We start from the raw sequence: 12232 nt of genomic DNA, 5'->3' as shown, positions 1-12232 counted from the left end.
TCCGCAATTCGGACCACATTCTAACAAGCAATGTGGACAGTCATCGTGTAATGGTTGGGATACCGTATGTGCCAGAGATGTTAATGGTCAGTGCAATTGGCAAAATTGCTAAAAATCTGACTCAAAAGATTATGTTTGTAATACTTACACTGTAATGTTCTTCTATTAAATAAACATACAACACAATTATTGTTTATAAATCTTAAGATATACATGGAAAACACTTTTTTCCTTTTACCTGTATTTCATTTCTGTATAATTTACGGTAAGTTTGATTCCGATTTTGTATATAATCTAATATAGATTAAGGGAAACATTGAACAGTAGAACCATATTCCTTCTTGTCGTAGCTGCCTTTTAATGATTATTTTACCCTTTGCATGTGATGATTTGTCTAAAACGGAAATAAATGAAAGAAAAAGAAAAATTCAAAAAGGAAAAATCGTTTTGAGAGTATTTTGTTTTCCATGTTGGGTTTACTGTGGTTTGTTTTTGAATCCTTTTATTTCTTTATTACTTCTGAGTTTTATAGTGCATTTGTCATTTTGCAATTTTAATCAAACTTACATATTTGTTTTTCTTTCATTTTTTTTACATAAATAAGGCCTTTAGTTTTCTCGTTTGAATTGTTTTCCATTGTATTATCGGGGCCTATTATAGCTGACTATGTGGTATGGGATTTGCTCATTGTTGAAGGCTGTACGGTAACCTATAGTTTTAAGGTCTGTGTCGTTTTGGTCTTTTGTGGATAGTACTCTCATTGTCAATCATACCACATCTTCTTTTTTTATATATTGATTATTAAACGAATACAGGGTTTGTTTTCTACAGGTTCACTCAAATTTCCAAAACTATTTTTGTCTAATAGTTATAGGTAATGTGTGATAACGACAATTTTACTTCATAACCTATTATTCAAACAAAAACAAAATCTTACACATCATGAACGTCATGGACATACCGAAGGAGTTATGATATATTAACACCGTTAGATGTCAAAGAAACATTACTGTGCAAAAAAATAAAAATAATAATTTAGAACGAAACATATGAAATATTCGTGTAATGATTGTCGTGCAGATGTGATGTTTAAATTTTGAAAAGGATAGAGATTTTTTTTTATAATTTATTAATTCAAATTAAGACATTTGGGTAAATTTCTGCATTGTATTTAGGGAATGCTTGGTTATTTAAGAAACGAAAGGCAATCATGGTAAGGGATGTAAATGAATTGAAGTCTAAGTTAATATTTGTCTGCATGATAATTTTATGGTATTGTCATAAAGGCCTTTTATTTGATGTAAGTAAAGGTTAAAGGGGAAAAGAGCAGCATAAACAACAACAAACGAACAAAAATCCTTAAACTAGTCGTTGGATAGTAATATAAATGAATTAAGTATCAAATAATTAATTGAAACTAAACTTAAACGTCCATGACGTTCAAAAAGAAACGTCCATGACGTTCAAAAAGGAGGTTATCCTGGATAATCATAGTGACCAATGTTCCTTTTGGAATTGAACTTAAGATGAATAACTGGGTCTGTCTTCTCCAAATTAGAAACTTTAATTGCATAATTATCCTTCAAACAACGTTATGTTGCTGATAGTTCTATTAATTATTTACATACACCTTATCAGCAATGAAAGACGGCATATATTGTTTATGGTTAAGGTGGATTGTTTTCCAACAAACATCGACATTCCCATAAAACAACTAAAATTTACATATATATAAATTCATTGAAGGCAATCCACGCCCTGTGGTATGACAATCAATTAACGAAAAACACATATGTCAAACAGCTTTTGATGAAGGCAAAAAAGAAGACGAAAATACTCATTCCGAATATGATAATAAAGTCAGGTCGTAATACAAAGCAAAAGCCCAAATATTCAACGGTTATATGAAAGTCGTGCTACATATACATCTGTAGTCAAAAACCGATATGCTGAATTTGAATTACACTAACTTATGAGAAAAAATCTGTTGGCTTCTATTCAACCTATCCTGCTAGTTCAAGGACTTTAGTATATATAATTCAATTCAAAACCTACTATGCATCTCATATACAAATGAACATTAAGATTGATTAAAGGTCTGGTCTATGTTCCTTTTTAGTTCAACCAGATATAAGAAACTATTTTTAAACAAACAAAAATGCCACTTTTTTTATATTCATTCCCGAATTATTCTTTGCGATTCTCATTCCTGAAATGTTTTTCGATTATCATTGCTGTAATTTTTTTACTATATTTACTTATGAAATGTTTTTTTCCTATATTTCTACTTCAAAATTCACCATTTTGATTCCAATTCTGTACAATTTATCAGTTATTCAACATTTTCAATATCGATGAAAGAAAAGAAAATAGTTATGGCATATTCCAAACTGGAAAATAACCACATCGAAGATATAAATGCTTAAAATTGTAATGTGAGTTTCGTAAACAGAAAATTCATCACTGACGCGAGTTCGTCTATAGACCGCTCTTCAGTTACACTCAAATAAAAAGAATTAAACAGTCAAACTCAGATTGAAGTGAATAGTGATGTTTCTTTAATGAAAAGGTAAAGTGTGAGAATGGGAAAAGCGATTTTCAAAATAACTATGACTCAATGAATTAATATCAAAATAGCATTTGTGAATTGATATATGAATATAGTATAAAATTGAGAATGGAAATTGGGAATGTGTCAAAGAGACAACAACCCGACCAAATAAAAAAACAACGGCAGAAGGTCACTAACAGGTCTTCAATGTAGCGAGAAATTCCCGCAACCGGAAGCGTCCTTCAGCTGGCCCCTAAACAAATATATACTAGTTCAGTGATAATGAACGACATACTAATTTCCAAATTGTACACAAGAAACTAAAATTAAAATAAAACAAGACTAACAAAGGCCAGAGGCTCCTGACTTGGGACAGGTCCTTTACTTAATAAAATGACATATTAAAAAAACTAATGAAAATACACTGAACGAATAAATGTTATCTATGACTCAATGTAAATGTTCCGGACCATATGAGTATTTGGACCATACGCGTATGGTCATGACCATATGTGTATACTAATATGGTCCGACCATACGCGTATGGCCCGACTGTACGCGTATGGTCCGACTGTAAGCGTTTGATCCGACTGTACGCGTATAGTCGGACCATATGAGTATATACTCGTTAGGTTTTAAACGGGCCGGACCATATGAGTATTTGGAGCATATAGGTATATTTTTTAATAATATGCATTAGAAAACTTTATCAAAAGACAATGATTGCTACATGTAATGGTGTTATTTACAATTCAAATAACATTAAATATTGATGCAAAAGTTAAGTTTCATCGTTAATGTATGCATTGGGTGACATTTACTTTCACAGGGTACCATAGCTTTTCTTGGGTCCTGTGTCATTCCGATGTGTCTATGGTGATTTTAAAAGCTCTAGATCTCCAATATCGTAACATGACTGAAGTACATCATATCAACAGACAACTTTAAAAAAATAAACTAGTGTCCTTGTTTTTTTTTATTTAAACAAAACACGTATAAGTATAATAATGATGAAGATTGCACTGCTAATGCTATTTATATCAAGTTTCAAAAGTAAGCAAAGTATTAGACTCTTTATCCTGTCGATTTCTACGACAGGTAAAAGTAAAACAGTTGACTTCTTGTGCAACAGTTCATTAAGATATTTTTGGAAGTTATCTACCTAGGTTATTGCTAACTTCTTCTTAAACTTCTATTATGTTTCTTCCTAGGAAATTCCTATATGAAGTCAGTCAATATAGTATACGATGTGTACTATACACGTGTTGGTTCCCTGCTTACAAGTTTGACCAACATTGCAAAACTTGCAAACTATATGAAAAATTTCACAAAGTTCAACATTGTGTTGCTTTCGGCCTGATTTTATTTATCTAGATTACGGGTGATATATTTTTTGACATAGTTAACACTTGTAAACTTTGTATATTGCTTATTATTATATATTACTTTTAGCCTCATTTTATTTATCTAGATTACATAATTATGATACAATTTTGATATATTGCGTAGAATCTTGTGCATTGTACATACTGTATATTGATAAATATCGTGAGTTGTTTTAAGCCTCATTTTATTTATCTAGATTATTGGTAATAAATTGCTTGACATATTTGGTAGATACTTGTACATGAAGTATACTGTTAAAGACCTGTCTTGCTTTAAGTCTCATTTTATTGATGTAGATTCCGGGTTATAAATTGCTTGATATATTTCCATGATGTTGAAGATCATGTCTTTTGTTGTTATAAAATATTTCTGTTACCGATACATACCAGTCATATATTTTTATTTAAAAATGAGACAAACTTCATAACATAACACAGGTCAATGACTTTTCTTATAATTGAAATTACCGAAGCATGATATGCATATCGTGATTGCACCTTTATAACTGATTTATTTTCTTTCATTAAGATGGGTAACAGATGTGTCAATTATTTTATATGACAATGTACAAACGACTTACATAATCATTCTTTTATAGTAGTATATTTTTGTTGATAATCAAATGTATTAAATTATAGTTACGCATTCCACAGTAGTTATACATGTATGCTGATGTATTATTATATATTAGTAACACGGAAATGTTCAATAGATATTTCAATTTTATGCGATAAAAATATTCAGAACACTATAAGGACAGAAAATTGAAAAAAAAGTAATATTAATATTAATTCAAAATTTGGATTTGAATGACGAAAAATAAAAACAGCTTGTGTCTGTGGTGTTGTGTGATGATTTTAACAATGCACAAATGTATAGACTTGTTATATTGTTCGCTGATAGATTACCAATATTTCCGTTCATTGGTGTTCATTGGTGTATATTAACCTTATGTATAAAACTGCTTTTTTTATGCAATTATTACAAACCAGTCAAGTTCAACTGTTTGGTAAGTCTTTCATGTACATGCAGTTTAAGTGTATGATTAATACAGTTTTTACTTTAAACGTTACTATACTAACCATTGATTAAACAATTGAAAATTATTTGAATACCATAACTTTTATTTTAATTGTAAACACAATACTTTAAACTTAACCATATTAACTATCATTTTACCATTGAATAAGAAATTGAAAATTTGAATACCATAAATCTATTTTTAATTGTAAAATTGTCAAAACAATATTATAACTTTAAAACTTCTTGATTATCTGCCGAAAATGAAGAACCCAGTATTATAAACAAAGGCAACAATATTGTTAGTTATTCTCAAACGTTCACAAAAAGCGTATTTTAATGCGATTTTTTAAATTACAAATTTAATTTTTATGCGTATACATTATTACAAATCCTTTCCTTCCCTCCTTGGTTATTTCAGGTTAGATTGATTAAGATTCTTTATCTTTGTTTATATTTTTGTCTATGCAAAGTTTGGTCGTCTATTTGACATGCCTAAATGTCCAATGCATTTGTAATTTGATCGTTAGTAAATGCATCAATTTTATATTATGAAATTATTTATTAATTTCATTAATCTTTTGTATTATGCTTGATCAAAGTAAAAAATAAGATAAATATACTACGATAATATGTAACAATTGATTTCATTATAAACTGTTAAAAACATCGACATTTATATCTACACTATCTGTTTAAATAACATAAAATGCATTTACATATCTTTTAATTAAATTTATTTTCTTTTTATCTCTAGTTTATTTGATTGATGATTGTTTCTATGATTTTTTGTTAAGCTTTTTAAAATAAATTTGACAAGATCAACTGGATATTCCTGGAATTATTTTCGCATCTGATGCTTCTATATCAACTGATTTCAAAAGTCAATATTCAACACAGGAAGGTTTTGTTTTCCAGATCCTCCACGTCGATATTTACACAATGAGAACAATGATGTATGCAAGTTTTTTGTTGATGTGTTGTTTTGCAATATCAGAGCAATCGTGTTGGTGTGGATCAAAATCCACACAGCGCAATGTTTGTAACAGCCATATAGGTAAGACAGTATTGATTGAAACAATAAAAATTATATGCATAATTTACCCCCGCTTAAATAATGTCGGGATAGACTGTTTTACCTCTCTATGTCCGTCCGAAAGTGTATCCGTCCTATAATTATAAGTCACAACTTTTTTCAGTAACTTCATCATATGATTTATAAAATTTGCTTTCATTGTTTATTATAAGTCATCTTTACCGTGTTAAACGTTTTCAGAATCATCTCGCAAAAACTTCCAGTTACACGAACCCTTACATATTTTTAACTATTTAAATTATCTAATTAATATCTCGTGATATTTTGATTTTGTTAACGACGAAATGTCGCTATACTTTTTTTTATTGTATCGTGCAATAAGTTGGTTTACGCTATATCATCTTATGGTATCGAAAGCATATTAAATGGTTCAAAACTCAAATTGTAGTATATTCAAGCTTGACAATAAGTATCAACTTCGTCGATGACTACAATGCTTGTACGCTATAAAATTCATCCTGTATCCATGGCATCACAAACCGTTTAGACTCGTTTATCTCTTATTACAAATTTTGTTTGTTTTGTTAATTTCTTATTTTCATTTTTCAATTCAATGTTTTCTTCTGAATTAATTTTAATTATTATCCTGATAATGACGAAGAACCGAAATGGGTAGACAAACCAAAGAAGATGTGATATGATTGCCAACAAGACAACTCTCAACAAGAGACCAAATGGCACAAAGAGTAACAAATCATGCATATGTCCCTTCAGCCAAGATAGCATGTTAAAAATTGAAGCTGAAAACAACACAAATTGTTGAGTATTAAAATAGGTATATGTGGTGCGATTGTCAATGAAATCATTCTTCACAAGGCACCAACAATTGACATCGCAGATAACAACTATGAGTCAATGAACGGCGTTCAACATGTAACATAACTAATACCGCATAATCAGCGTTACAATTGCATACGTTCAGTATTAATATAAGATTCCAATTTCTTTAATAGACATTGGAATTTCAATAATGTTTAATGTGCATGTATTCTGTCATTAAGTTCATCGATAGCAAAAACGACTTGCAAAAATAACAAGTATTATACAATGTACAACATACCCTATAAACCTCAAACAAATGATTCGTTTACATAAAAAACAAATATCAGCGACCAATAATTACATTAAATGTATTTTTCATTATGATACTCCATTCTGGTTGGCTTACTGCACATCACGTGGTATTTCGTAAGCAATTGCATTACTCAATAAAACTTTTCATTAAGGATAACACGTGGTCCCACAATAAAGTGCACATGTGAATCAAATAAAACAATAATAAAATTCGTGTTTTCATGATCATTGCTAAAAAAAATGTAATTATAAGTATTGAATGCTTCTTTTTGTAACTTCATAGGGTTGTGAAAGGGTTGACTGTGCGCACATTTTTAGTATGAAGCGCCAAAATTTACTTCGGTCAACGCTTTTACACCCCAATGAAGTTACAAAAAGAAGCATTCAATTCGTAAATACATAAATTAGATATCCTAACCTACATAGTCACACATTGTAGGGTAATTTAACCTGTGTTGCGTGTAAACAACACTGCCTTTGTTTGTCTTTAGCATACGTCGTAAAAGTAAATTATAAAATATAAAATATAAAAACTACCGAAAAGATTACCACCTTAATACTTAGGCGTTTCTACTTCAGGAAAAGAAGACCTTAGTTGCATTTGGCAAAATATAAGGATTTGTTGGTTTCTCAATGATCTACTACATGTCCTTTTCAACTTTCGTTCTTTTCAAGCGTTACTTATGATCCTTTTGTAGACGACTAAACTCATCATATATACAAGGATTACAGTTTGTATTAAAGAGCGTATGGTCTGGTATCTATGATGAGGTTATTAAAACAAAACATGTATACTTTTTTTGATAAAACGTAGACAAATGCAATAAAATTTGAAATCAACGTTAGACGTGGAGTAAGTCGACATTACACTTATTAGAGTGACTAGATTAAAATCAATTAAAAGGTCGAATCAATGAGAAGCTGAAGAGCATAGAAATCCGAAACGTTGAACAACTTAACACGGCTTATACTATCTTTTAATAGTTCACAACATTATTATTGGTATCACGTAGACATGTTTAAAATATGTCACATATTGTTAACTTCCAATTAAAATATGGTTAACATTTAGATGTAAATAAATTTTGTATATTGACTCTCCTCTGATAAGTTAAAAGTATAACTGTCTTTTTCAATGTTGTCTATTTTTATGTCGACACGCACACTCTGACGTTGTATATTCATACGCAAACATGTGTATAAGTTGTTATTATTAATATAAATAATATCACAAGTTCTTTGAGCCTCATTTGTTATAGAAATTTATTTATGATGAATGGCAATAACCGATTTTGAATTTATTAAATTAAAAAAATGATTTTTGACTTCACATTTTACCTTATTCGCTTCGCGGATTATTCAACGTAAACAGTCAAAAACTCTTTGTATGGTTCAATGAAATAGACATTCATTAAGCCAAAAAAAGTTCAAACATCGTTTGGCTGAGCGATATGGACACATATTTCACGTCAAAAGCACAATTAGTTGCAGAAACATTGAACTAGTTTTATGAGGGTTTATCATATTTGATAGAAACTAACGAGTCGTATGGGATATATTTGTATATTTGCCTATTTGCGATCTAAACAGGTACAATTGTATGAATAAATATAACCTTTCAATCTATTTCAGTCGTTGAGGCTAAAATAGAATCATACTCAGAAAATGCTTACGACAGAAATTACCAAATATCCGCGAAAAAGTTCTATAAAGTAAGTACTAAATATATATTTATGGAAATATTGTCATCGTCACATAGTTTTCTTAATTATAAAAGTGGGGTTTTGGTTGGAATAGAAGTTGATTTGTTATTGTTTGTACTGTTTTTAAGTAGTTATGTAAAGACTGTTCTTATCCACTTGCTCTTTTAAAAAAAGTATGATATTTTAGTATTACAATTTAATTTTCCTGCCGAAAACCTCACATACCAAATAATAGTGCAAAGAATTTGGATAAGGACAAATGTCGAATAATAACTTAGCAACCTCCTTGTCTTTGTTTGCCTCGCAGTGGCAGCAGAATTCTAAAAAAATGGAAATAAAATTTATATGCTTTCACAAGTTTATTTAATACGAATAAAAAAACCAAAAAATAAAATTTGATGAAATATTGAAATTTTACAAATGAGGACAAATATGACTTAATAGTCGTTATCAAAATGCAGTTCTCTTTTCCATTAATTCGAATACCTAATCATCGAATTTGATCGGTCCTCAAACTCCTCGAGACTCTCTATAAGTGTATAATGCTCAACATGAACCCCCTAGTTTTTATGAATTATATTTTGTGCAATGTATAATTTCGTATGACATTGGATATTGTTTGGGTTATTGCCTTGTCAGTGTGTCTTTGAAACACAAGTTTAAATATCCATGTTGCGGCTTTCGCTCTTTTTTAATGAACTTTGTATTTGTGAGACACATGGTATGGAATATGACTCATTAAACGGTTTTATAATAATGTTTATAATTATCTTTGGTTAGCAGGGAAAGGAATAGTAAAAGTTGCAATACAATATAACCTTTTTAAATTTGTAAATGAATGTTTCCCAATCTTTCTTTTCCAGGGAAAGGAAGAGTGGTATGATAAATTAGCTGATAAAACGACATTGGTAACACCAAAAGATTTTTCAGTCTGTGGACCCGTAGATTTGAAAGTAGGATTCAGCTATATTCTCACAGGTAAATGTACTGTCAAAGTTAAGGCACTTTGTCGTATAATAAAATTATTAAGGCTAGTTACTATTTAAAAAAAGAGATTTTTTTAAAAAAACAGCGTTCTTAAAAATGAAACTTTAATTAAACGCTAGTGGCGTTAATAAGTTATAATACAAAATGATTTTTTTACAATTCCTCAGGTACGGAAACGGAAACCTTATTTGTCGAAGATAACTTTCAAGTCAATTGCAAGCTTGTAATCATTATATATATATATAAAGCCTCGCTTTAGAAAATTGTACATTGTTCATAGGTTTGAACGTTTTTCTTTGAACTTTTACAGGGTTTCAACATATTCAGTATATCTTGTTTTAGAGCAATTTTATTTAAACCAGGTTTATCATAATATCAATAAAATCTAAGAATACGGTTTATATAAATTTTAAATAACCGGTATTACCAATGTTATTTCAACTGATCGGGCGGAGCTTACGTTTTAATTTGCATAAGGAAAGTCTATGTGAAGATGTGTGTGATAAGGATAATTACCGTTATAATTATTACTGATTTCTAATCACATATCAGTGTCATCAAAGGAATTTACAAAACAATGACTGGACACTTCATTTTTGAGTTTATCCTTAAACCCCTAACTATAGATGGACTGGTTTATTATGAGCGAACCGTTTAAACTCCGCCCAGTCAAGTGAAATAAAATGAGTAATAGGAGCAATTGTCAGTGACCGTTCGTTTTATTGAGGTATTCCTTTCGATTACCAGACCAAAGTTATGTACGACAGTGATTATGAAATTATCTATTTAATCTCTTTTCAGTCTATGTAACACGTGGCAAAATGCATAATACCCATTGTGATCTCCAAGTTGAGGCTTCCAAAGCAACTAACACCTTGTTAGAAGGCCTTGATGGAAAATATCTAAAGAACTGTGATTGTAAGGTATGCCATATATTATTGGTCTATGTTGGCTATACATTATAATGATTCATTATGTTTACTATCTAATATGACCTCTTTTCCCGGTTGCAGTTCAAATTAGCTGCCATTCACTATAATCCAAATATTTATAGGACCTACCTTTTTGTATGTTTTTGTTAATTTGTTTTTGTCCCGAGAATACATGAATCAGTTTCTTTTGTACATTAAACATTCAATCAAATCTAAAAATGTCTAGATTTAAACATATTTGGAATTTTGAATAACATTGATTATAATTTTTCATTACTTTTATCACGGCATTTCAAATTCATTAGCAAAAGCAAAAAGTGATCATGCCTTTATATAAACAAATCAGAGTTTAAACTTAATCGAGCTGAAACATTTGAATTAAAACAATCACAAGGGGATTTGAAAATCAAATCGGGTGTGCCATAGCTAGTTATACAGGGCATATTTGCATGGGATAGAATATAAATATAAAAGAATCCGAATCATTTCAGCGTTTTGAACGCCATTAAAGCGACAACTTGATTTATATTGCCAAGTTCATTAGAACACAGAAAAAAAGTATATTGTAAAACAGACGTATAGTAAGTCACAAAGAATACACAGCGAAAATCATAAGTTTACAGTCGTTCTTGCAAACGTGTTGCAGAAAAAAAATCATACGTTAATTTCATTATGAATTTATTGCAGTCTATATGACAAAGCATAATGTCAGGGATAACTGATTATCATTGAAGCAACTTAATACTTATGACAATTGATTAAATATGAGATAAATATTTCAGACAAAAACAAAAGCACTATTATATTATAGACGTTTAGAGAGTCAATTTCAACGAGTCTTTTTTAGACGAAACGGGCATCTCTAATTTGAAATATGTAATGCTGGTATCTTCGATCAGCTTATTTCAACGCATGCTGTTTGTTTTTCATTTTAGATTCCACATGAAATGGATGAACCACAGGTATTTCGTTCCCCCAATCTATGTGAACACTTCCATTGTGGTAATCGTGATATTTTATGTGCTAGAGATGTCAATGGGCACTGCAATTGGCAACCTTGCTAAAGATCGAAAGATGTGGGTGTTTGTAATACATTAATTATATTATTATTCTATCAATAAACAAACACCACTATTATAAATATAAAGATATTATTTGTAAACAGATACTTGGACACGTATCCTTATTTTTATGAGCATTCAAACATAGCGTTTTTGCGTATTTCATGTAAACTGTAAAGATGATGGATTGTATAAGTACCGATTGGTTTTAGCTCGTCGGGGCCGAAGGTCCTAATGTGAGTGAATGTGATCACTTGACGTCCATCGTTCGGCGCCCGTCGTTGTCGTCGTCGACATAAACTTTTTCAAGAATCTTATCCTCAAAAACTACTGGACCAAATACTTTCCAAATTTAACTGAATGTTTTTAAGGTTTATAAATTGTATCCGTAGGTTATACTTATCACGAAACATCGCCGCCAT

The 12232-nt window shown here is 30.2% G+C and overlaps 1 protein-coding gene across 1 annotated transcript; it reads left to right on the top strand.

The window, feature by feature from the left end:
- Positions 1 to 5878: 5878 nt before the first annotated feature.
- On the top strand, positions 5879 to 11828 carry LOC134719672 (metalloproteinase inhibitor 2-like). The gene is made up of 5 exons (XM_063582647.1): positions 5879 to 6014; positions 8760 to 8839; positions 9694 to 9808; positions 10619 to 10740; positions 11685 to 11828. The coding sequence occupies exons 1-5, from the start codon at positions 5900 to 5902 to the stop codon at positions 11811 to 11813; spliced, it is 561 nt and encodes a 186-aa protein (XP_063438717.1). The 5' UTR covers positions 5879 to 5899; the 3' UTR covers positions 11814 to 11828.
- The last annotated feature ends 404 nt before the right edge of the window (positions 11829 to 12232 follow it).

This window comes from Mytilus trossulus, chromosome 5 (assembly GCF_036588685.1).
Source record: "Mytilus trossulus isolate FHL-02 chromosome 5, PNRI_Mtr1.1.1.hap1, whole genome shotgun sequence".
Classification (NCBI taxonomy): domain Eukaryota; kingdom Metazoa; phylum Mollusca; class Bivalvia; order Mytilida; family Mytilidae; genus Mytilus; species Mytilus trossulus.
The sequence above is the reverse complement of the archived record's forward strand: the minus strand, read 5'-3'. Positions and strand labels throughout refer to the sequence as shown.